This window comes from Falco biarmicus, chromosome 5 (genome assembly GCF_023638135.1).
Source record: "Falco biarmicus isolate bFalBia1 chromosome 5, bFalBia1.pri, whole genome shotgun sequence".
NCBI lineage: Eukaryota > Metazoa > Chordata > Aves > Falconiformes > Falconidae > Falco > Falco biarmicus.
The window spans coordinates 64,015,664-64,041,169 of NC_079292.1; the positions used below are offsets into that span (position 1 = coordinate 64,015,664).

Here is a 25,506-nt window from a genome sequence, read left to right on the forward strand (position 1 = left end):
ACACACATAAATACAAGCATTGCACCCCAAAACAATCAACTTCTGAGTGGTTTGAAGCTTTAATGTGCTGTTAAAACAAACTAATAAAGAACAAAGGATAAATTAATGTTTTATTACAATTTTGGGAATCAAACTGATTGTTCAATAGAGATTAAATTTCATTTGTAACAGTTCCCTATACTTAAAGGGCTGAGGAAAATGAAAAACTAGACATTCTCATACAAACTGTTGTATTGGTATCCCCATGACAAATGACAGATACACAAATGAGAAAAACAACACTATTTTTATAGAATCATAGAATGGTTTGGATTGGAAGGGACTTTTCAAGAGCACCTAGTCCAAACCCCCCGCAGGGGCAGGGACATCCTTCAGTAGACATAGTTGCTCAAAGCCCCATCCAACCTGGTCTTGAACACTTCCAGTGACAAGGCATGCACAGTTTCTCTGGGCAACCTGTTCCTGTCTCACCACCCTCATTGCAAAAAAATTCTTCCGTATATCCAACCTAAGCCTACACTCTTTCAGTTTAAAACCACTGCCCTTTATCCTGTCACTATAGGCCTCACTAAAAGTCGTCTTCTTTCTTACAAGCACCCTTTATATATTGAAAGGCTGTATTTTAGAACATTGTAAGCTGTAAGCAGCCACCCCAGTTGAATTTTTTAGTCTTCAGTGAAGCAGAGGACAAAATTCCTTATGCTATCATGGTGAACTTACTGCCTGTCTTCAAGTTTTCATTATTTCATGACAAATTATTTCATAATGGGTATTTCATTAATTAATCTTCATCAACCACTCATTTTGTATCTTCGTTTACAAAGAACCCAAGCTTACTGCTTTGAAAAGAAGCCCTCAGCTGTATCACCTATCTCTTTCTTAGCAAAATGCATTTTTGAGCACTTTCTATACAAACAAGCCTGTATCTCTTGTACTCAAACATTCAACAGGCTGAGAAGCCTTATTAAATTCCCAAGAGGTGCCTCAGAAAAAAAGGACTACCGCCTCATCATCTGGGAAAGAAACTCCAACAGTGCTGAACTTGCCACCTTTCTACTCACCAGCATATTTACCACTGTAAGAAGCATACTAAGGGTATGGCAATTTTTAGGTTGCATTTCAGTTTTTCCTAAAAAAGCCAAATTCTGCTCCAAAGCATTAGATAGCTGCTACTGGAACACTGCCCCAAGGAGATTTACTGAGACCAAATGTATAATTTAACCACTAAAATTAAGCATAAATTTAGTTACATCCTGCTTTAGCAGGGGGGCTGGACTAGATTATCTCCAGAGGTCCCTTCCAACCCCAAGCATTCTGTGATTCTACAATTTGCTGAAGTACAGAAAAGGGAAAAGCTCCTGTTCTTGTCAACACAAATGAGTGTTTTACACACGTATAGAAAGCAGCCTGCAATGCAAATATAACACCCAGCTAAACCACTGTATAAATACAAATTTGCACTTTATGAAGAGCTCATTCTTAAGTCTACCGTAACCATGATGCACCCAAAGTCTGAAAAAGTGCTAGCAATACTGAAAACACAGCTAACAGTAACAGGAAGCTAAGGACTTAAGAAGTGGGAAAAAAAGTAGTTTCTAAAAAGGAAAAAAAACTTGCTGCTTCTCCAGAAAACACAGTTGGTTATATCAGAATAATTGACATCTTATAGTCTTTACATGTAAATCATAATTATTCCTACTGATAAGCTGTTTCCTACAGACATGACAAAATGTACCCTTTAGAAGACATTTAAATAGCTATAAATGTCAGTTTATTCTCTTGCTAACCTGAAAACCAGTGCTGAAGAACTTGCTTAATGAGCCAACTATTCAAATACAATAAAACTTCATAAATAATGAAGCCAGGTTTATTAAGTTTTCAAAGCTATTTTCTCAGTCATAAATAATAATACAAGAAATTAGTGGCTATTACTAATTTGCAACAGAGTAGTTTCTCATAAATTCACTGCTGTTATAATAGCTCATTAAAATTGTAAGATGATACAGCTGCTTAAGAGATTTTATAGCACAGAATGAACTTTTAAAACTCTGTCTTTCCAACATTTACAAATCAGAAATCAAAGTCTTTTTTGTCTTTCCAACATTTAAACATCAGAAATCAAAAGTCCTTCTTTTACTTAGTACTTGGCAATGTACATCATCCATCTGTAAGAGAGCACTGAAGAACAGAAAACAGTAATGAGAACTTTTTCCACTTACATATCTTTTTAATTCTAGAACTTTTATAACCCCTTAAGACATTACAATAACAATTGCAAGAAAAATAAGTTAAGTGAATGGATCCTCATGCTCAAAATGAACAAAAAAACCCTACACATGTTGAACTGCACATGTAACACCTCCCCCTCTCAATCACTCCAAACTAGTGGAAGAAACTTGTGTTCACCCTTGCTGTTCCTGAGAACTGAGGCACAACCTGCTGTGACAACACTGAAAATACACACACTGAAAGTACACTACACAGTTGCAGGGGGGCTAAGAAAAGGAGAGGAGTATACTGGAAGTTTTCATGAAAAGTAAGCAGAAAGCTATTTTTAAATTGCATTCCTTATATGTTCAAAACTATGGACCAATAACTTTACCTCCTTCAGGCATACACTGTTCCCTGCCTTCTCACACTACTAGTCCGTTTGCCTTAGAAGTCACATACTAGACTTCAAATGGGGACCATCAAGAGGTGTACATCTGTACAAAGAAGCCCCGAGTCTTGGAAGTGGTCCTCTAGGTGATTCTCTGAGACCAAGGTAAGAGAAATGTTAGCATAGGAAGACTGGAAAACTTTAAGGAGCACACAGTAAATTTAGAATGCCACTTCTAAGGTCTGGTATATCATCTCATATTGTCAGCTCAGACCAAACACTGGCATTACTACCACAGTCAAAAAAACCCCAAAAACAAGTGGGAGGGAATTTACAGAATTTGAGAAGGTAAAACCAGGTTAATACAGTAATCTCCTGACAAACACAGTCCTGTTAACATTTACTGCACATTGTGATCTCTTAAGCTCTGGATTCTAGAATCCGGTGGCTGACCTGACTCCCAGCATTCATGCAAACAGCATTTTCAGACTTACGGATCATTGAGAAAACTTTGAAAACAACAAAATATAATATGAAGACACTGAACCAATAAGCTGAGAAAACTCAATAGTGTATTTATGATTTTTTTAAAACAGTCTTAGGGTTTTTTTAATTATTTAGGATGTTAGGATTAATTATTTAGTATTTTACACACACGGCTGCTTACTGAAGGTCTTATAAAATTGTTGCTCTTCCAAATCAAGAAAAGGATTTATTTTTGTTTGAAAAACAAGAAAAAATTGATTGGTTAATTTGATCTTTACATCTAACTATGCAGCAGCTTTCTTTTCATTATTGGAACTTTTATATAATTAATTTGGTAGGACACTGCAATTAACTATCCATTTGGTAGTATGAAGTATGTGTTTCTTGTCTATTTTTAGTAAATTTTTTGCACTACATCATTTCATTAGATGGGATTATATACACAAGTGTATGCTGAAATCACAGCCATACTTGCCCTCTTTAAACCAAACAGCTGCATTTTTGTCTTTTTCAAAACTCTAGACAAAAGATTTTAGAATATGAAAAGCTGAAAATAAAAATGCTTTTTTTTATTTTACTTACATACATAATTTCATATGATTGAAGCACTCTGGAGCATTGCTGCAACACTTGAAGTCATGAGACATTATCAGTCTCTAAATATAAAGTAAGTAGAGCCCAAACCACAAACTATCACAGATTTGATTCTGACAGCTTAGCTGAGAACAATTAATAAGATTCCAGGTGAAGACATACTACGATATATCACCTCTACTTAGGATGATAAGTGACAGGTCTGAAGCTTCCACTAAATCTAGATGATCTACTTACTTGAGGCAACAAGAGTGATAAGAATAATTTTTACCAGAGATTTTTGTCTTTTTGAAAAGACTTCAGACACAAAAAAAATCACTCTTATCTCTCTGTCAAATTGCTGCAGGTGAGACAGAGTGCTCATCAGAGCTAGCAGGCTCTGCATTACAAGAAAGGTTATTCACAGGCATCATGGTGAAGCATACTAGTTCTCCCAAATCAAGAAGAGAAAAGAAATTTTGAATTTACTCTATTCCACAAAATAACCAGGCAGAAAGGTAGGAAAATAAATGGCTGTTATTTGTATTCTGATTTACTGGAAAGACATGCAGATTTTTAACTGAAAATGACAACTGGAATATTAAAAACCACAAGCATGTAAAACAGCATTTTAAAATAGCATTTATCTTAATTTCTAGCCCCTAACCTAAAAGTAGCTAACCCTGAACTCACATACTGTACTAGATACATATCATGCAACATATATCAATTACATGAATAAGTGGTGCTTTATCACTTTGTTCACACCCCACACGACTACCACTGAGATTGCAGTGGATTTAAACTTATTTCTAAATTATATTCAGCTTTGAGAAGATTCTAAATTTAAGTCACAGCTGACTATAAATTACTATGTGGTCTTCAAGGAAAAAAAGAACCAAAGCAAACCCATGTTAGAAAACACAGCCAGCCATGACAGTGCTGGGAGGTTAAAGACACACAGTGCATATAAACATCTGTCAGGTCTGAACATAGAAACTTAATTAATTGTTGGAAAGGTGACATTCATTTTTACATTGTTTGCTTTTGAGAAGTCATGGGGGAAAATCCAGAGAGTTGGATAAAGCAGTATCCTTTCAGTAGTTACAAAAAGACAAAAAACTATTCCATCTTTCCACTGCATATCTCTACAGCAAATTGATTTACTGAACCGAGAACCAGAGAAAAGGTGTCTCTTGCTGCTCTGTTTCACAGGCTCTTCTGGCAATTCATAAAATTGCATTAGGACCTTGGTGGAAACTTCTTTATAAATCTGAAACCTGAAATTCAGAGCTGTGTAACTCTCAAGGATGCAAACGGGATGGGGCGGGGAAGAAAGAACACCCACGGGAAGTTCATATTCTCAGGTTGCACTGGACCGTTGCGGCATGTAGCCCACAATCATCAAGAAAGGCAAGACAGCAAACTTCCACGTTTTCTCAGAGTTGCCTTCCTAAGTATTACAATTTTGATGATTAAAATACAGGAACTTTAAGCCATTTTTTGCATTTTTCTTGTTTTGGTTTGGTTTTTTTTAAGAATTATTCCCTGATTTTAATTCTCTCACTCTCTGTCAAGTCCAGATTGTTTTATTATAGCTCTGTGCACTTTGACTTCTCTAATGTGTAACAGTGGCTTATATTTTATTCTATCTGCATCTCCAGATAAAGAAACCTTTCAGGGTGAATTCTTTGGGTTTTTATCAGCTCAGAATTAGTCATGTAGAACTAGTAACTTCTAAATAATAAACAAGATCTTGAATATTCTTTTGAACAGTCTTTTTCAAATTTACCTGGAGATAAAACAGACTTAAAGTGTAAAATAAAATTTTAATAACCCATACTTACTTAGAGAAGGTCCATGGAGAATTGCACAGTTGGGACAATGGTATAGATCAATGTCAACAGCATGGTGCTCCTCTACCCCAACACAGCTGGAATAATATTTTTTAAATGTTAGTAAGAATGCATGCCAGATTTACTTTTCAAACTAAAAAATAATTAAATCTTTTTACCAGAACATGCATAGTCTACAAAATTGTAATGAGATACCAAATTGTCTCAACTACTGGGATGCCACATAGATTTTGAGTAATAATTTGTTTGTCACCAGAGAATAACATTAAAAAAAAAAAAGAAAAAAACCCACACATCATAAAAAAGAAACAAGAATCAATTTTTTTTAAAGCAAGTTCACAGTACAAACCATTACCCCTCAACCCCAGCTTTGATCCTAATTACAGGAAACTTTATGCAAAATCATTCAAGCAATTCTCGTTACGAAAGGTATGATTTAAAAAAAAAAATTTAAATCAATTTATAGAAATTATGGAATTTTTTCTTGTTTCTTCTTTCTTCTATCCTACAAAAAGCACTTTACTGACTCCCACCTCCCAAGACAAACCAATGAAGAATACTTTCATACTATTCCTGAAATCTTTATACTACTAGTACTAGGCTATGTAAGCTACACAAAGCACTCCGTAGAATTGTTTTTATTTTTAAAAAAGCAACAAGTATTTCAAGGAGCACTTGAGAGATGTACTATTTTCCCAGTGTACATTTTTTCCCAGATAAAACTAAGTGGGATTAAAGTTGAAGATCTTTGTAACAGTCATAACAAAGCACCTATACTGCTATCTAACTAAATAACACAATTTTAAAGTCAAAATTAAGTACATTTTCTTAGAAGCTGAAACACTAGAAGTTAATTGGAGAAGATGTGCTTTTGCACAAAGTTCTCAAAAGAAAAAGTAATCCTTACTTGCTGGTAGAATCTGAAACCCAGCAGAGTTCTTTCTCTCCAAAGTTCATTGACACTTAGAAAATTCTTGACTTTATAATACAGAAGCAAGACTACAACACTGAAGACTTACATCAAAATCAGGTATTTACATTCAATGCATTCTAGTAACATGAGAACTTGAACAGTACTCCATTCACGTAACCCATTTCATATCAAATGACTGCTTGAATACTGAAGCTTTGAAATGATCCAGCTAGATGAAGTCTTTTCCTTAGCAGCCTAGTGCCAAAACTGCCGACACACTCCAGTGTCAGTACATGCTGCCAAAACAACACACTAAGTCTAGGATTCAAACCGCACCAATGAGCAAATCAAATCTCAAATTGAAGAGCATCTCCCGCGTAACTATCAATGAGAAGTACACCATTCCAAATTCTCTGTAAACTGATTCAGCTGGTTCTACTTCTCCATTCACTACATACCACATGGAATTTAGAAATTACATAGCTTCTTTATATACATACTATTTTAAAATCTGAACACAAAACTCAGCTGCCTCAGCTCATCACAGTTCTTGCAATATTTAGTATCTGTTTTAAGATCAGACCCAGAGCAATTGTTATTACATGAAAATTCAGCTGACACAAAAACAAAAAGGAAGGCAGAAGCAGTCTTTAAAAATGCGTGTCCGATTTCCCTCTGCTTGTGTTCTCTCTCTTTTTATAGAATTTATGAGTGACTCAGAATCCTATGTATTATAAGAAAACTGTTTTTAAATGTACACTCTAAAAGCCCCAAATGAGAAGGCTGTTTTATACATCCTTAGGAATCCCATTATTTTAACTAAATTTCTGGGGTTTGAACAGCTACAGATATTCATGTTCCAACTGTATCTTGATCAAGTTTGCACAATTATTCAATGAAACACAGTGCTCCATGGGAAAACTTCACTTACTCCCTTCCCTTTTTCTTGGTGTTTATCATCTGACATGTTCATCATCAGCATGATAGATTATCTTGCTGACTAACAGTAAGACCTTTTTACCAAAGTACAGTAAAAATACCTTCAGTTTTGACAACTCTTTGTCATATTCTGTTTAAGAAAGTTAATTTTATTGTCTCTTACAGAATGTTAAACATAGTCTGAAAAGAAAGCAGAAATTCTGTTAAGTACTAAACACTTTCTCCGACTTGATTAATTCCAAAACCTTTCATGAAGGCGCATGGGATTTCCTGTATAGAAACAGCAGGCAACACTGGAATAGTATTAGAATAGCGGGAATAGCCATTCAATAAAGAAAGCAAATGTTTTGAGGCTACTATTTATGCTCTAAACTCAGACCTAACTGGAAAGGCAAAACACTAACTGGGAGATGTTGGAAGAACCTAGCAGCAGATACCTGACTGATGCAAAAAGCAAATGAAGTGCCAGCACCTGCAAGAACAAGCCTTGCCAAGGATGCCACAGAGCATATCAATCACGTACAGCAACATCACAAGTCACTTTCCCGAGTTGTTTTCTCCAGCGTACATAGATGAATCTGACATTAATCACTGTGGCTACTAGCAAGCGATCAATTAGTGTGGTAAGTGCAACTTCAGACCTCAAACATCAAAGCAAGGTCACCAAGAGGTAGCAGAGGGCCTGGAAAGCATTAACATACTCAAATACGGTAGTGCTCCCAACCCACCATTGTTTTCCTGAATGAGATATCATTATTACCCTTCACCTTACCATCCATCTGGGTTGAAATTACTTTAGTATGCACTACATATTTTCTGAATTGCTCATCTCCCGCAGGGAGGCTGTAGACCAATCCTCAGGAATGGTGAAAAGTTTACAGTATTACAAAATAAAAAATGAAATACAATAATAATAAGCAACAACTGTAGGAGACTCTGCAAAAATACCTCTCTCATTCTGTTCATGAAAGCGAAAGGCCTGAACAGGCCCAATTTTACTTGAAATGGTTTTAGAAGCAGCAGCAAGGTAGAAAAATCTAGTTTAAAATAGACTCCAAGATAGCAGTCTCTGAGTGGTCAGGCCTTCACAACTTGCCCAAGGTGTCTAATATCAAGGCAAGGTCAGCAAAAGGTAGCAGAAGAATCAGGGAAGTGCTATGTTTTTTCATATACAAGAACATGCCTATCCCTGGCAACTGAAGAAATCCCTTGCTACTCAAAGTTCAGGGAACCTGTTCTCCAGATTTAAGTCTCACTAGAAGGTAAATGTTTTGATTTAGTCTCAACTTTCCATTTCATTATTACATTTGTAGCTATGTAAAAGGAGCGAGTGTAAATCAAATCAATCAGAAGAGGACTGTCTAACATATCTGATAGATACTGTGGACCTCTGCTTTTCTGTAAAGGAAAAATAAGATTTCTTTCACAGGGGAAAAAAATAATCCTGCAGAGACTGCTCTCTACTGCAGTATTGCTATAAGTTTAGAATTTAAGAGACAAGTACAGATAATTCAGTATGGCAGATTCAACAAGTACTTCACAATTATGCTGAAATGTCTTGCACAAGGAGTTTTCAAAAGTCCAAAACATTTACAGGAAGCATTATCCCTGAAGACTGCACTGGCTGTACATTAGTAAGCCGCCTGAGGCACCTGGCACCTCTTCTCTCCTACAGCAGCATGACGTTGTGAACAGCTATTGGACCCATGTCAGTCACCACGCAGGCTGCTGCACCTTCCAAATCAAATACCTGCTTGCTTTCCATCCAGTCTGGCTTTTTCTCTTCACTACTTCTGATGTTATCAAGCATGATCATAATGTGTAGAGATTGCATAACTGCCTCTGTTGGTATGACTGAAAAAATCCTGGTTTAAGAAAAAATTCCAAAGCACTCTTGATTCAAGGCCTTATTTTCAGTGTTCTTAAAGGGACATGACTACTTGAGAAGCAATTTATCTTATTAAAACAAGTAGTGTATATACTCTACCATTAAATAAAATTCCAAGTATAAACGGGAATGATTGCACACATAGAACTACAAAAAGTCAAGTGAGGAGTAAAGTTTGGATGCCCATTTCTCCAACTGTCACAGCTGAAAAAAACCTAACAGGCCAGATTATCAACTGTTGGCAAGATATTCCTACTAGCAAATTTCTGATACTTCCTGTATAAAAGGCATACTGAAAATATAAATTTTGAAAATTTAGAAATGTAAGCAATTCTCAACGATCTAATAAAAGGACTGCAGAAAACAGATGGATCATCCTCAACATTGAAAAAATGAGTTAATTTGTCAAGAAGCTGGGCCATACACAAGATGCCATCCTCTTGCATTCCATCTTCTGCTCCTTTCCCCCCATCACTTCAATTCCTTAAGCTCCTTTTTCATCTTTTTCAGTAGCGTGTGGAAAACAATCTAACAGACTCTTCTTTCTAGATGCAATTATACTTCTTATGAAGCTTCCCACAGTAGTTTCCACTTCTCTCAACACCAGCATGACACTTTGTACCTATAGGCCTCAACGTAGCAGGTGAAGAAACATGACTAGCCACCACAGGAATGTCTTCTACTTCTTCAAAGGATATTGTCAGATAGATATTGTTTCACAATTAGGTATTTATTAACAGCTTAAAATTAAGGCAAAGTTGGGTTTTTTTAAAGTTTGTTACATGGAGCTCAGGCCCAAAGACCTCCTGGTTTTCCACAGTCTGACCTGAACAGTCTGACTTTTTCTGTTGTCACTGCACAGCAAAAATGCAGGTTCAGGACTCTTGCTAGCATGTGTAATTAGGCAAAATACCTTGCATCTTTTCCAAGCTACAAAATTACTGAAAAATACATTTTCCAAAATCCCCCCATATTCTCCCTGAATAAACACTATGGTTATTCTTTTTCTTTCTCTGCTATCCCATTTTTGCAGAGGAATTCAGCGCATCCTCTTCTTCAAGTCCACCCTTGCATCAGCACCCACAATCTTTCCTTGCTATGCCTCAAAGAGCACTGCAGGCTTTATCCGTAAAAGGAGAAAAAAAACTATGTCTTGACATCCAGTGGGGAAAAAAGTCAACAAAAATCCTGGAATAGTGGAAAAATACTAGGGCTATTAGCGCATATTCCCTGTTACTACAAATGCAGGGCTACAATTACTAGGGGTATAGGCGTGTTTCCTATTGCCTCGTAGGGCAGACCCCCAAAATCCTTTTTCAATTTCCAGTTATCCAGAGAACAGCTGAGAAGATATATATACATAGCGAGCCCCTACTGTGTATTAAAAGGGATGAAGAAACAAGTAAGTCAATTCTAGAGGCAGCAAAGATTCACTAGTAACTGTACAGCCTTAACTGTCCAAAACCAGAAGTCACTCCTGCAGGGTACTTCACACCATACTACACAGAGTGTAGCTGTTGCTGCTGAAGAGAAGCCCCACTCTCCTTCCTCCAACTGTCTGACTATACATTTCCATTGTTTCTCTCACCAGATCTAAAAACAACAGGGAGCCACGTGACAAGCCAGTTCAACAAGCTGATCCAAAGGAAAAAATACTAACTACCACTCAACTCACTTTTTCAGATAGGCTTTAGCAACCTTAAAAATAAGATTCCTATAAATGAAAAATAAATAAAATTGTGTATGTTACAGTTATGTGCAGTTATTCACCAAATATATAACTTGTTATTTTCAAGACACAATACTTTAAAATATTCTGTTATTCCATCTCTACACGATTCTGTCTTTCTAAAAAATATTGCTGAAAAATAGAAAAGAAATGCCTGTTCAGCAATCATATGCCAACAATACACACATACAAGAAAGAGACTGGCACTTGCCTTTCTAGTGTCAGGCCTTATTAGTGAATTTCAAATCATCATAGCTGAGAGAGATGTCTATTAATATAGTGAGCAAATAACTAAGTAGTAGGCGAGTATTACAGCAAACTTCTCAGTTTACCTATAACAAGGTCTGCAGTTGCTACTTTCAGTCCCGATCCATTTGAACATAACAAAATACTATTGCATTTACTGTCAAAATTAATTAGCAAGCTTGCAAGTTATGCAAAGAACAGCTTCTCCTACTTCATTCCAAGAATGCAGAGAAAAGCATGGGGTAGGAAGTCAGTTCGGCAAATTTTAAGGAATTCTTGTTAGTCATTTAATCAAGTCTATTATTTCCAAGTAGGAAAAGGATGCCAAGTAGGCATATATTTACAGGTTAAGACAATGGAAGTACTAAAGATGGCACTGCCACAACCAAATCGCCACATCTGCCACTCATTCAGGGACAATATTAAAACATTTAATTAGGAATAGAAAGACAAAGTCATAGTGTGACAATACTGTTAACATACTACATACCATCCCGTAGCACAAAAACAGCTGTACAATGAAGTTTATTTGAAGGAAATTCTAAAACTTAAAATAAGTGTAGTGAGCTTTAAAAACCTGAACCTCAAGTGCCAGCTAGATTTTTGGTTTTCCCTCTTCAAAATACATGCAGTTACACCAAAGGAATAAAACTGACAAAAAAACCCCACAACCACCCAACCAAAAAACACAGGAAAGTACAGGGAACCACCATCTATCTCTTAGTCTTACTGTGACAAACATGGTAACAATTCTGGAATCACAATACTAGTAAGTTTAGGTTTACAAGGATTTACTTTGGCAGTTAAATAATTTTAAGTAACCGACAAATTTCTATACACTAGATATAGACCATGATGCCTTAAAATAAATTACAGAAAAAAACACCCAACATAAAAATATTTGAGCTTTTGATTCCACCATATTCACTTTCCAAAATGAAATACCTTTGACTGGCATAAACACAACTCAAATAGCATGCATAAATACACTTTTAAAAAATATTTTTAAAAATAGAAAAACAGAATAATGGTTATCTGTAGCAAATATACCCCTCTCTCAGAGCTATCAATTTTCTCCAGAAAAAAAACCACCACATTTTTTAGATTTGTACAGAATATATGGATAGTGACCCAACAGTATACGCAGCTTTAGTACATACTCACAAAGGTTCCATCAACCAAGTTCTTAAGGACAGAAAAACTACATGTAAGACCAACTCTCAAAATACACAAGCTTATTCAATATTGCATCATCCTACAACGCACTTAATCTCAAGAATAACAATGCTGCATAATACAAATAAAACTCTGATCCTTGACTGCTCAGAGGCATCTCTTCTGACACTTCCAAAGGCCTACGAGATCTTAGTCTACTTTAGATTAACAATTACATCGCACAGTAAAAATGTAAATGTTCATTACATAGGTTTACACTTTCTAAGGTAATTGAACTCCGTTTCTTCTGCATTATGTAACATTTATCTGAAATGAGGTATTGCAGTAACACAAAACACACAAACAGGTACATGATCTACTTTGATTTCCAAAGGGCGTTCCAACGACTCAGACTTCCTGGACCTTCAGAAATAAAATCTAAAGTTTGATAGCTATACTAGCGCTGTCCTTACAGAAGACACTTTCAATAGCAATAGTCACGCACGTTCTTCCATTGAGAAAGAAAATCAGTATACATGACTTCTCAGGTAACAGTGCTTTAGACTCCTCAAAGCACAGACAAAAGACAAAAAAAAAAAATAATAAAAAAAAAAATCAGTTAATGACATCTTGTCAGAGAAAGCTCAACTCCACAGAATGGATTCTGAAAAGCAGAAACCTAATAGGAAAATTATGATCAATGGAACAAAGCTATGAAGTTACATAATGACAAATGTTCAGTTACAGATACAACAAAACCTTCTACCTGCAGTTTCGGATGTAGCCATGTTTTCAACGTGATCATGAGGGTACCTAAAATCTCAGGGAAACAATACTGACATACATTATCTGTACACCAATTCTTCCACTCTGTAATTCTAATCCAGTCTGAAAATTAGTTGGTATGTTTTTGGAACTGAGCATATGCTTTTTTCCAAGATCTGGATTTTAAGTACAGTCAGTTCAATTTATTGAAATTGCTAGAAAAAAATTAACAGAGAAAGGACCATTGCTTTTACAAAATACTTTGACAACTGAGTATTTGGTATAATCAGCATAATCTTACTTCTAGTCATCTACGTTGATGATGAAAAGATTGTGTGGAGAGCTGATTTTTGATACAAAGATATAATGTAACTATTAGGAATCTAATCAAAAAAGTAAAATGACTTTTCAAACTGCAGTCAAAAGAAGGACATACTCAGCAAATCCAAAGAGCTTTACATGCAAAAATACACACTGAAGTCAAACAACCTCTTCACTACGATGTAAGAGTGTTAGGAAGAGACACACAGTCCAACTTATTTCATAATAGCATTGACCATCATGGATTACGTGTAGCAGTTTTATGAGAAGTACTTTTCCTAATGATGATTTCCTGACAAGGCCAAGTTAACATTACCAAAGTACTTCTGACATATTCCTTCTGTTTAGTGTCATCTAGTAAGCACACAGCCAATTTCTCCCTCCTTCCTATGCCAACTGAGATTTCTACTTATTCTTCCCAACCAGACTGATTGCATCAAGATGCTTTAAGAGTTATTTACAATTAATTTTTGTCCGTGTCCTTTTAAAATCATTGTATTACAGAAATGAAGGTCTGAAGGAGCCTAGAACTTTTGGTGTACATTTTAGTAAAATAGGCTGCCTCAAGAAGATCAGGAAAATAATATTTAGAGAAAACTACAGCAGACTTCAAAACTAAACAGCATGTCAGACAGAGAAATTCATTTTAAAAACAGCAATGATAGCTGAACGCCTTATTTCAGTGTGAAACCTATGAGAGAAACCAGGATGATACCAGCAAGTGAATCAAGATGTAAGATTTATAGGAAAGAAGAAAAAAAGAAAGTGCATCAAATTGACCTGAAGAAAATTTTTTAGCACTTTAAACCCAATAATCACCGTAACCCTTCATATATGAAGCAAAGGACTCCGTTCGGGAATTCAGAAAGATTCTCTGTAGCAGTTCAGATTCCCATCTTCCTCTATTCATTTTCCCAGTATGGCCAGACTGACACACCAAAGAAGAGGAGAAACAATAGCCCAATCTTACTTCAGGCACTGTGTCTTAGTGGAGTTGCAACTGCTAGAAGCATGTTGAAATAAATGAGAGCTATCCTGTTGTTCCCACACTGATGCAGAAAAAAGGATTAACATTGGATTTCAAGTAATTCTAGCAATACTGGAGTCCCAATTTATCTGGCCACAGCAAACATGAATTTTAGTTCTGGTTATAAAGCAAAGTCTGTAACAGCTTTGTTTTCCCATTAGGTAGCATGGGCCTTACATACACAGAAGAATACACATACTAGTTATTTGATTCAAAGAGAGAGGGCACTGGAAGGGGAAGAGAAAAGACAGAAATTAACTATCTCCCTATACATTGACAACAAAGGTTAGAATTTCTACATCTTTAAGAAAGTTTTTCCATTAAGTCTTTTTTATCTTCTCCTCAAGAGTTCAACCCAATGGAGGTTTATGTCTTCCCCACTAAGATATTCCAGAACCTAGTAAAAGGCTCTGACAAATAATTGCATCCTATTTACATAATTTGCTTTATTTCAATTCCCCGACAGGGTTATTCTAATCGTGCTTAGCAATGAGGAAAGAAAAAAAAAAAATATCCAAAACTTACAAGAAGTAAAAAAAAAAAAAAAAAAAAGTACATTAAAAATAATACCTCCAAACCACAGAGGTTTTAAAGGCAGAACCAACACTGCCTTGATTCTATGACAAGAAAAACAAACAAAAACCCAAAACACCAAACCACAAAATCTTCAACTCATTTAAAAGGGCTGCCATAGCTATCTTGAAAAAGACATATTAACTGAGTGCCTGTGTGTGGTTGTATTCTACCCAAGGACACACTATGGTCCAAAATCACCACCATTATTTCCCAAGCAGAAAGAAAGGAAGAAATAAGCTAAGCTCTACTACAGAGATAACAACAGGATGGAAAAGGGAAGTTGGTATACAATTAATTAAACCTTCACTCATTCAGGAATAAAGCAGCTATGACAACTGTAATACAGCAAATGAAGGCCGCCCCTTTTTCTGAATGAAGACATTTAAAAAAATGAAATTTAAATGAGAGATACAGTCTACACATACTTGCTTGCTGCAACTTTTTTAGTTTCTTGTCTTAATCTTCCTCAGTGCCAACTTGCACACAGACTCCTGTTAATTATCATTCTGTCTCTAGCCATCCTAATGAAACATTGCATATGATGTGGTTTTAAGAATTACTAGTATCTCAAGTCCTCTGACCACAGCCAATGTGAATTTCAGTTCTAGTTCCAGTGCAGTTTCCTATTAGGTAACAAGGGCCTTCTGTACACAGAACAGACATAACAGTTACTTGTTTCTGAGAGGGCACTGGAAGGGGAGGAAAGAAGAGAGAAATCACCTGAATCACAAACACACAGCCTATGAAGAGAAACTGAGGTTCAACTCAAAATGACAAGCAGATCTTAAGAAGCAATGACATGACATAGCTTGTGTTGATCGAACAGCTTGCAGCCGCTGGAAGAGGCAGGTTACTCATTCCCTTCCAAGCAAGCACTCCATTTCCCCCTCCTGGAGTGGCCCCGGTACTTGCCTGGTTACAAAGCAACCTGTTTTCACTTGCTTATCTGACAGAAACTACCCTAGCCAGTTTTTTGCCTGTTTACCAAGTTAGCTTACAGCACAGTTGGACAACTATCCGAGCCAATCCATGAGAGGGAGTGGGACTATGTCACCTGGAGAGAGGGATAAGAGATGTAGGACTGCCCCTTCCGACAAGGGAAGGCATTAGACCTGCTCTGGCCTAACTGTTGAACTTCACCTTCATCACTCACTAATACTCAGAACTACTCCAACCTAATGGATAAATTGCCAATAGCTTACCAATTAGATTGCGAGGAACAACCCTCCCTGCACCTGAAAAACTTGCTAGAATTTAAACCTATACCCTGCACAACATGGAAAGAGACATTACTAAGTCAAACACGCATTCATTGGCACCAGATGCTGTAGGTGAAGCACGGTTCTTTAGACAGCACAGCATTTAAGGTGGTCTTAGTCTGACTCTCTCTAGGTATACCAACCCTTCTTAGATGAAGTGTTTAGTTTTACCGGTTCCTTGAGACCAGTTACCTGTAGCTCCAGCTACAAAAGTAGCTGAGGCATGTACCAGGCAGATATATGACTTCATGCCACCATCAGTATGTTATGTGCCTACAAGACACTATTTCCAGCAGGTAATTCACTGAAGTACAGCAGTAACTGTAACAGATCCAAAAAACAAGCAAGTAACCCAAACAGTCTGAAAGCTACATTTCCAAACCACAGCAAACATGGATTTCCATAAAGCAGGACAAGATCAGAAGGACAAATTTTCAGCTAGATTCCCACCTCCTAGTTTGAAGAAAAATGTGATGACCATTGTGAAGTGTGAAGATATTTACCTGCTCTTAGTAAAAGAAATATCCCTTTACATCAGCTTTTAGGGAAACAAGACTCAACATTTGGGGTTTAATTTTTAGACACTGAATAGAAAAAAACTCACTAACAGTTCTTGCATACTCACTCACAGCAGTCTCCAAATTCCAGAATTACTTACAGCCAAGTCTCACAAAAAAAAAAGCCCAAAAACATTCATTATAATATTCTTACGGAACAAGCATCTCTTTAATATTAGGTATGAGATATTAGGCCAACCACCTCTTTTAGATGACCTGCACTGTATATTAAAAGCTGGGTTTAATTCATCTGGGAATTTGTTGGTATGTCTTCAGCAGTTCCATTTCCTTCTCAATAGCTAGAAGTGTTGACTGCTCATCAACAAAGGGCATGGACTGCAGCTTCCTACAGAGAGTACTAGCTGGTTATTCTGGTTGCCTAATAAAGACGAGCTGTTTAGAAAGATCAGGTTGCCTAATAAAGATGAGCTGTTTAGAAAGATCACGAAGCACAACAAGCACTACTGGTACTGTGTTATTTTATGCAATGCACAGTCTGTAAAGCTTTCGACATCCTGAGTAATACTGTCAGTACGCACCATCAGATCTGTCTTGTCTTCAAGCACAGTGAGGAAAAAAAAGGTTTTGAGGCGAACAGTAACAAACCCATGTGGCTTCTCAGTCTGAGAGGATTGATTAGGAAGCTAACGATTGTTTTTAAACTGTGTCACTTCATTGGAAAATTGTCAGGCATGATTTGAAAATATGACTTTCTGCTAACAACATCAGGCAATACCCTCTTCTGTCTCCCACACTGTAGCACCAGTAACGAGTATTAGCACAACCTTAAGACTCCATTGCTGCAAATCCCTTAATCCTGGGTTACTGTATGCTACTATCTGCTGCTTTTACTGACTGCAGCAACAGCAGACTTGGTCTTTGCCTACTTTACACACCTTTTACTTGGCTCCCTATACCAAATACAGTTTATCACCCAACTGGTCTAAAAATTTCTGAACCAGGTTGGTTTTAAAGACCTCCTGGCGCCTCCTAAGTAGCCTTAACACTCACAGTAGCATTCAGAGTCTCTGCAGCTGTATCTGAAATGAACCTTTTATTGCCTTCAAAATTCAAATAATTAAATTAGTTCTCCTATAAAGAAAAAAAAATTAGTAATCAAAGACTTTTTTTTAAATTCCTCTGCTTCTCAACGGTGTAATTCCTCCTCCAGCCTACAGTATTTTTCGAACTTTACTAAGAACTTTTTAGCCATCTTCTAACCACAACATAAAATAATACATGATGGCTCCTATAGCTTTGAAATACCTTACTTCTTGTAAGGTAAATAGACTTGCAGTCAACAGCAAGTAGAGACAGATGCTTCATTTTTGAAGAAATCTGAGAGCAAACTGTCTCATCATCTCTATCTCACCATCCTCATTTCAAACACAGATGGAGTAGCTGATTACATTAACTTCTATTTAAGCTATGATACAAGCAAACTGTTTCAGATACACAGATAATGAGTTTAAATATCAGATGTTACACTGACTGGCTGGCAAAGCAGTAAGCAGAATAAGCTCCTTCAGTCAACTAGATAATGCTCATCATTTAGAGATCGTTATTGGATTCTCAGCTGTTTGCAGAGGTCCAGAGGGTCAGACTAGCCAAAACTGTCCATGCAGTCCATAACATACCAAGAAGTTACTTTTACACATTATTCCATCTACAGAAATCCAACTGTTCAATACTCTTCAAATGGAATTAATGAAGCACAGTAATTTTCAGACCACATGGAAACTTCAATAGTGCAGATCTAAACAGAGTTTGGGGGATTTAGTTACATCAGCACTAAGATTGAATTTTATCTGCAGAAATAATTTTTATTCTGGATATAATGTGACATACTGATTTTAATCTAAAACTCTAAAAAGTTCAGATCCAAGCTACTGAAACCAGGTTTACTCTATCATAAGCTATATGGAGCCGTCTAAATTATTTGCAAAAGCACAAATCCACATCTTTTATTCTAGACTTCACACACAAACACTTGTAGAGGCAATCTTTACTTCACTGTCTGTGCTACTCAGCTCCACAGCTTTTAGGTGGGGGGAAAAAGATTTTATCTCTCTATCACTCTAGTATATGTATACATAGCTCTCTTACAGTGTCTTTTTCATAGTGGGCAAAATACCAACAACAAGAACGCTCAAAGAAACGCACAAGCAAAGTATGAAGCAGGAAGCAGAGGACCTACTGCAAAAGGTCCCCTGGAAATGAGCACAGACATCTACCAGTTCTGTAAAAATTACAGGATGCATTATGGTTTACTTACTGTGAAAACCACAAAATTAATTCTTTGAGACAAACTTTCTGATTCAAGTTTTGCTTAATTGTTTCTATGAGAGAAGACAGGAAGTCTGCCAAAGAGCAACACATCCAAGTGTTTTATTTTGAGTGTTAATACTACAAGAGATTATATGAAAATGTTTTGATATAAGTTAAGTAAATGATGTATTTGCAATTCAAGAGTGAAAGTACACATTATTACTGGTTTTAGGCTTTGTCTGCAAGGGTAATCTGCACCACTACATGCTGGCTGGAATGCAGCTCTGCAGGAGAAGGACCTTGTAGCCCTGGTGGACAAGCTCATCATCACCCAGCAATGCAACCTTGTGGCAAAGGCATCCAACAGCCTCCTGGGCCTTGTCAGGAAAAGCCTGTCCGAATTCAGTCAAAGGGAGGTGATCATTCCCCTCTACTCAACAGTGGCGAGGCCACACTTGGAGTACAAGCTTCAGTTCTGGGATCCCCAGTAGAAGAGACATGGACACACCAAGCAAGTCCAGCCAAGTGCCATGAAAATGATTAAGGGACTAAAGCGTCTTTCAGATGAGGAGAGCCTGAGAGAGCTGTGATCCTTCAGCCTGGAGAGCTGAAATTGCAGGGGGAATCTTACCAATGTGTGCAAATATCAATGTGTATAAAATTCCTCTGATGGGAGGGGAAAGGTGATAAGACTTTGCTCAGCAGTGCCCAGTGACAGGACAAAAGGCAATGGCCTCAGATTAAAGCATATGAAATCCATCTAAATACAAGGAAAACAAATATGTATTACTTTTTTAGCTGCTAGAGTGGTCAAACATTGGAAGAAGTTGCCCAGAGAGGTTGCAGAGTGTCCATCTGTGGAGATATTCAGAACACAACTGGACACAGTCCTAAGCAGCCTGCTCCATCTGACCCTGCTTGAGCAGACAAAGTGGACTAGATGATCTTAAAAGATCCCTTTCAACCTCAATAGTTCTGTGAAAGTTATTTATTAAATCAAAATATTCTAGATTAATTTGGGTATGTCACTACACTGTTATAAATGTAGTTTAAACCAAAAATAAGACTACCAGAGGACTATTGTTCCACACCAACTGATACCAAGTGGATTAATTAAAACAGCAAGTACAACAGGAGGCAGCCTTGGAATAAACAGTTGTAAAGAACAACTACTTTCAAATCCAGAGTACAGAACAATGAGGGGAAAAACTGCAAGAACGTGGTGGGGGAGGGGAATGGATACATCTATACAAGGGTATCAGGGCAATATCCAAATAAGGATGCTGGCGCCTAAAGCCTACCTGAATTCAGAAGACAGACAGCTAACCACTGCAGTACCTACACTCACCTGGCACCTCACCACTTGACCTGAAAATTCCAAAAGCACCATCTATACTGCTTGCCCTGTGCACCCAGCCAGCATGTTCCCCGTTCCCTGGCATCCAAGCCAGAAGGCAAGCACCACTGTCATGCTTTCAAAATACTGGGCATTAAAAAATAGTTAGGAAGGGAGAAGTTATTTTGTTTTTCCAAGTGAGATAGCAGCAGTGCTTATTCAGGTTGTGGGAGTTCAAGCTCATGCATCTCAAGGCAATGTTCACCCACCGTGTCAGTTTTTATGTAAGGTCACTTTATCTCCTCCACTTACAGCCTCTTACTCTGCAGAAAAGAATACAAGAAATATAGGCCCAGAATAGAATGTAATGTGACCCAAACACAGTCTTCTGGTTAGGGTGCTCAGACATCAACAAGATTATTTTCAGTCTGGTCCCTGTTCCTGACATTAGTGAATAAATACATACAGTGAGCTTACATTACAGCACAACCTTTTGCCTTTTTCTTAGTCTGATTTAACAGTGCTTCCTACAGGAACATAACAGTCTACCCCCGACTATGAATGCACCCGTTTCTTTTAGATAAGCAGAACTGTCCGTTTCTCTAAATATTTCAGGAACTGGTGAGGACTTCAAATTTGCAACCTGACTCATACCCACCAGCCTTTTTGGAGTACAAGTAACAGTTAACAGTTGTTGCCTTTCTAGTTTGAAAGCGGTAACAGTGATTTACTTTTCTTTACAACCTCTGCTAACGTAATCTGAAAGTGCTAAAAGGTTTTTTCTTTAATAATTATCAAAAATAAGTAAATACTTCAGCATGAAAACAATCCTTTACCACAAGTGTTTCCTAGATAAAGAGCCTTTACTGAGTTCATTAATTGTGGTGGTTTGACCCTGGCTGGGTGCCAGGTGCCCACCAAAGCCACTCTGTCACTCCCCAACTCAACCAGACAGGGGAGAGAAAATATAATGAAAGGCTCGTGGGTCAAGATAAGAACGGGTAGATCACTCAGCAATCACCACCATGGGAAAAATAGACTCAACTTGTGGAAATTAATTTATTACAATTCAAATCAGAAAAAAAACCACCTTCCCCCCACCCCTCCCTTCTTCCTGGACTTAACTTAATTCCCAATTACTCTACCACCTCCTCCCGAGTGGCACAGGGCAATGAGGAATGGGGGTTACGGTCAGTTCATCACATGTTTCTACCACTCCTTCCTCCTCACACTCTTCCCCTGCTCCATCATGAGGTCTCTCCCACAGGAGACAGTTCTCCATTAACTCGTCCAAGGTGAGTCCTTCCCACAGGCTGCATGCAGTTCTTCACAAACTGCTCGAGCATTGGTCCCTTTCACGGGGTGCAGTCCTTCAGGAACAGACCGCTCCAGAGCGGGTTCCCCACAGGGTCACAAGTCCTGCCAGCAAACCTGCTCCACTGTGGGATTCCCACTGGTCACAGCCTCCTTTGGGCATCCACCTGCTCCAGTGTGGGGAGCCCTTCCTCCCCCTCCTTCTTCACTGACCTTGGTGCCTGCAAAGTTGTCACTCTCACAGTCTCACTCCTCTCTTTGGCTGGCACAGTTCATTCCCGCCCCCCCCCCCCCCCTTCTGATTAACTCAGCCTTGGCCAGCAGCAGGTCTGTCTCAGAGCCGGCTGGCATTGGCTCCACTGGACATGAGGGAAGCTTCTGGCATGTCCTCACAGAGGCCACCCCTGTGCCCCCCCACCATTACCAAAACCTTGCCATGCAAACCCACTGCAATAATTCACTGAATGCAAAGTATAAGCCATTTTCTCACAATTCAATTACAGAAAGGATTATTTATCAGTCTGTATTACACAGCACTGGCTATGAAACTAAGTAAAACTAAAAATACTAAGAAAAAATAATCAAGCTTCCTGAAGAGTGAGAATTCTCCAACCTTATAATTTGTAGTACATCAACTTAAATACAGAGTCAGCTTTCTTTAAAAAGACAGTTTTTACTTTTAGCAATTCAAACCATACAGCTACATAAGACAACCTCAAACTGTGAATTTATCTTCAGAAAATGCAAGAATTAAGATTGGGCTTGATACAGCTGATCCAGGTTAGATTCCGTTCAGAGAAAGATACAGAAAGCTACATTTTAAATTTAATGTTGATCCTCACTTCTTATTTTTTGCACACCATGAAGTAGTTTCTATCAAATAAAAAAAACCCAACCATGCGTCTGCATCAGCAAGCCTATGAGCTGCATTAGAACTTGGATCTTCCACACTTCAGAGTGATTGGTCACTGCAACAGATATTTTAGTACTGAGGCTTTTTTCACTCACAAATTAATGTTCAAATTCAAAACTCCAGACTCTTGCAGTATTAACATTCTCCAAGTATTCTTCGTTCTAATAACCATTTCCTTCTGCATTGTCTTCACTTTCCTGTCCTCTCTCCATCCAGCTTTTCACCTAGAAGACACTCTTCTTCACTATGCTGCTTACCCCCTTTGTAGATACCCTGAGAACAAAAAAAAAATAAATCTCCTAATCTCAGTTCTGACCTTTCAGACGCCTGAAAACCGGAGTCCTGTCCAGTTACTTTGTGTCTGCTACAGATTTTTGAAAAGGAAGTGTCTGCTTTACTCCCAGCCTCTTAGCATACAGTCAGTAAATGTCCAACAATGATCATTCAGGACTTTACAGTCTTTCTTCCAAACATATATGAGGGTATACATGACACTGGCAAGTATATTAAGGGGTAGAGCACATTTCCTAACAAAAACCTTTTTCCAAAGTATCATGCTGCACAAACTTCATAGAAAGCTAAGGATTTTCTCAGAGCCTCAGAGCAATGACACACTCACACTGGAAAGAGACTTGTCCAGCTTCCTCAGGTTAGCATTATAAGAAACAGAATTTTACTATACTGCATTAACCAACAATCCAGTACACAAAACACATTTGTCTGCTACTTATGTCGCTAAATTCCCCATTAGCTGTACAAAGAAAAACCACAACAGAAAGATAGACTATGCAAAACATTTATTAATGGGTTATGAAAAGCATATTACATTTTACTAGCACTGCCCTGGGATGGTACGGAAAACTGCAGATAGAGGCTTTCCTGCTTCAAGCTGCTATATGGTCCACAAGCAACTCCCTAGTCATTTCCCATGTAGTTTGCATTGGGAACTGACATCACATACTTGCAGGGATGTGTTCGCTTCCATTCTCAGCACACATGTGCCAAGAGCAGTAAGGAATGCATTGCAATTCACTCTTAATTACATGATGCAAATGTACGAGTGCCTGTTACATGGAAGTTTAGTCCAGACAAACAAGATACTTGCTCAAAATCATTTTGCTGACCATCCAACCACACTGAAAGGCTAAAGCTTTATTTTCCCATTTTTTACTACTTTTTCATTATTTTGTCTCATTTCCCTGTCCCCCTCCCCACATAACATCGTGGCTTAACACTGTGTGTAGCAACAAAGGAAAAAAAGACTTAGATGCAGTGCTACCCTATGAAAGACAAAGATTCATCCAACTAGAGACATGCATTAACAGTCACATGTTGGAAGGGAAGAAAAAAGGCACAAGACCACAGAAGTGCAACAAACAAACAAGATTGTAGAGCTATCTCAGATCTATTCCTTAGCATAAGGAACTACTTTTGGCAAAAGACGACTTATGTGTTCCTTGCAAAGATACCTCACGTACAAGGGCACCTCACATTAACAGGTCAAGCACTGGCACCAGCTGGCACCAACCGATACCTTCCTTTCACCGATATACAAGATTTTGATCTCTCTCATAGTAGTAAGTCTATTCAGTATCCAGTACCAGAACTAACTAGGAGGAAAGAGCTTTATTCTTCTATCAAGTGGAGGGTTTATGGTTTTTTCATTAGCCAATAAAGTCATTTCCACACTCAAATAAGGGCCAGGAAGTGGAATGCACAGTACATTCTCATTGGCGATGCTAGCAGAGTTTTTCAAAAAACAAAACAAAGTTAGAATTTGCCCCTACTGGTAAAATATAAAAGCTGAGAGGTAACACTTGCAGAAGCACTTAAGAGTTACATCTTCCCTTCAGAAAAATCTGATCCACTCAAATGTTACTCCTAGCTCTAGCTCATACCTAAATCCTTCTTACCAGAGTTTCATGATGCTTCAAGCACAATCCAGCTTACCGTGATGGAAGTATAAGCCTACAGTCAAGGCACCTGCTTTCACTCAGTTAAATAAGACACTATACAGCACGGACGCTAGTCCACTCACTCAATACTACAGCTGCCCTGTTCGTTCTTAGCAAGAATGAGAACAACAATCTAACTACTTCTTTTATATTCATTACATCAGAGCAGCACATCTTACCGCAGCATTAAGAGATTCAAAGTGATGCCCCCAGAGGTCCTAGCAATTCACACAGGAGGGCACTGCATCAGAGGCAGCAAGTTGCTGCTCACCTTCGCATCACATCGATGTGTCCTCTGAGCACACAGATACTGTAGTTGGAACTTAACTTGAGATTTAAAAGACTACATGTGTACACCATTTTTGTTAACATGCTTTTGGTCCTATCTTACATAAGCAATAGAGCACAGAGAAATACCTAGGACAGCGCGTCAGGGCTTGAGGCTGTGGCATGTCAACACGGCACACCATCAAGGGAAAAAAAGGGAAAACACTATCCTGAGAGGCAGCAGACTGGCAAGATTTGCCTGGGCACGATGTCACGTTTGTATGGCTATTTTGCTTTTGGTACTGTTCCTAGATGGCTCCGTATAGCACTCTACAGCTCACAGATCTGCCCATCGGTAACCCTGAATGCTGCACGTGAAGTTGCAGTGCCTCATTTCACTGCCGCCTGCTCTTGACACTGAGATTTGCAAGTCAACAGCATGATGTAATCTTTTAGTGAAAAAATCCAAATATTTTTGTTATTGAAACAAAACTAAAAATGCATGCTTTAGGCAAGCCAACTAGAAGTTTTACAAGTACTATCAGGTAATAAGATACAGCAATT

General features: G+C 37.9%; 1 protein-coding gene across 3 annotated transcripts in view; it reads right to left on the reverse strand.

Moving 5' to 3' along the window:
- KDM7A (lysine demethylase 7A) overlaps positions 1-25,506 on the reverse strand; it is a 71,855-nt gene that overhangs the window by 38,019 nt on the left and 8,330 nt on the right. For all 3 annotated transcript variants that reach the window (XR_008822014.1, XM_056339849.1, XM_056339848.1), the window contains exon 2: positions 5,506-5,591. Coding sequence is in view for 2 of the 3 variants with exons in the window: in XM_056339849.1 (XP_056195824.1) it covers positions 5,506-5,591 (86 nt within the window). In the remaining variant the exon portion in view is untranslated. The remainder of the gene's footprint in view (positions 1-5,505; positions 5,592-25,506) is intronic.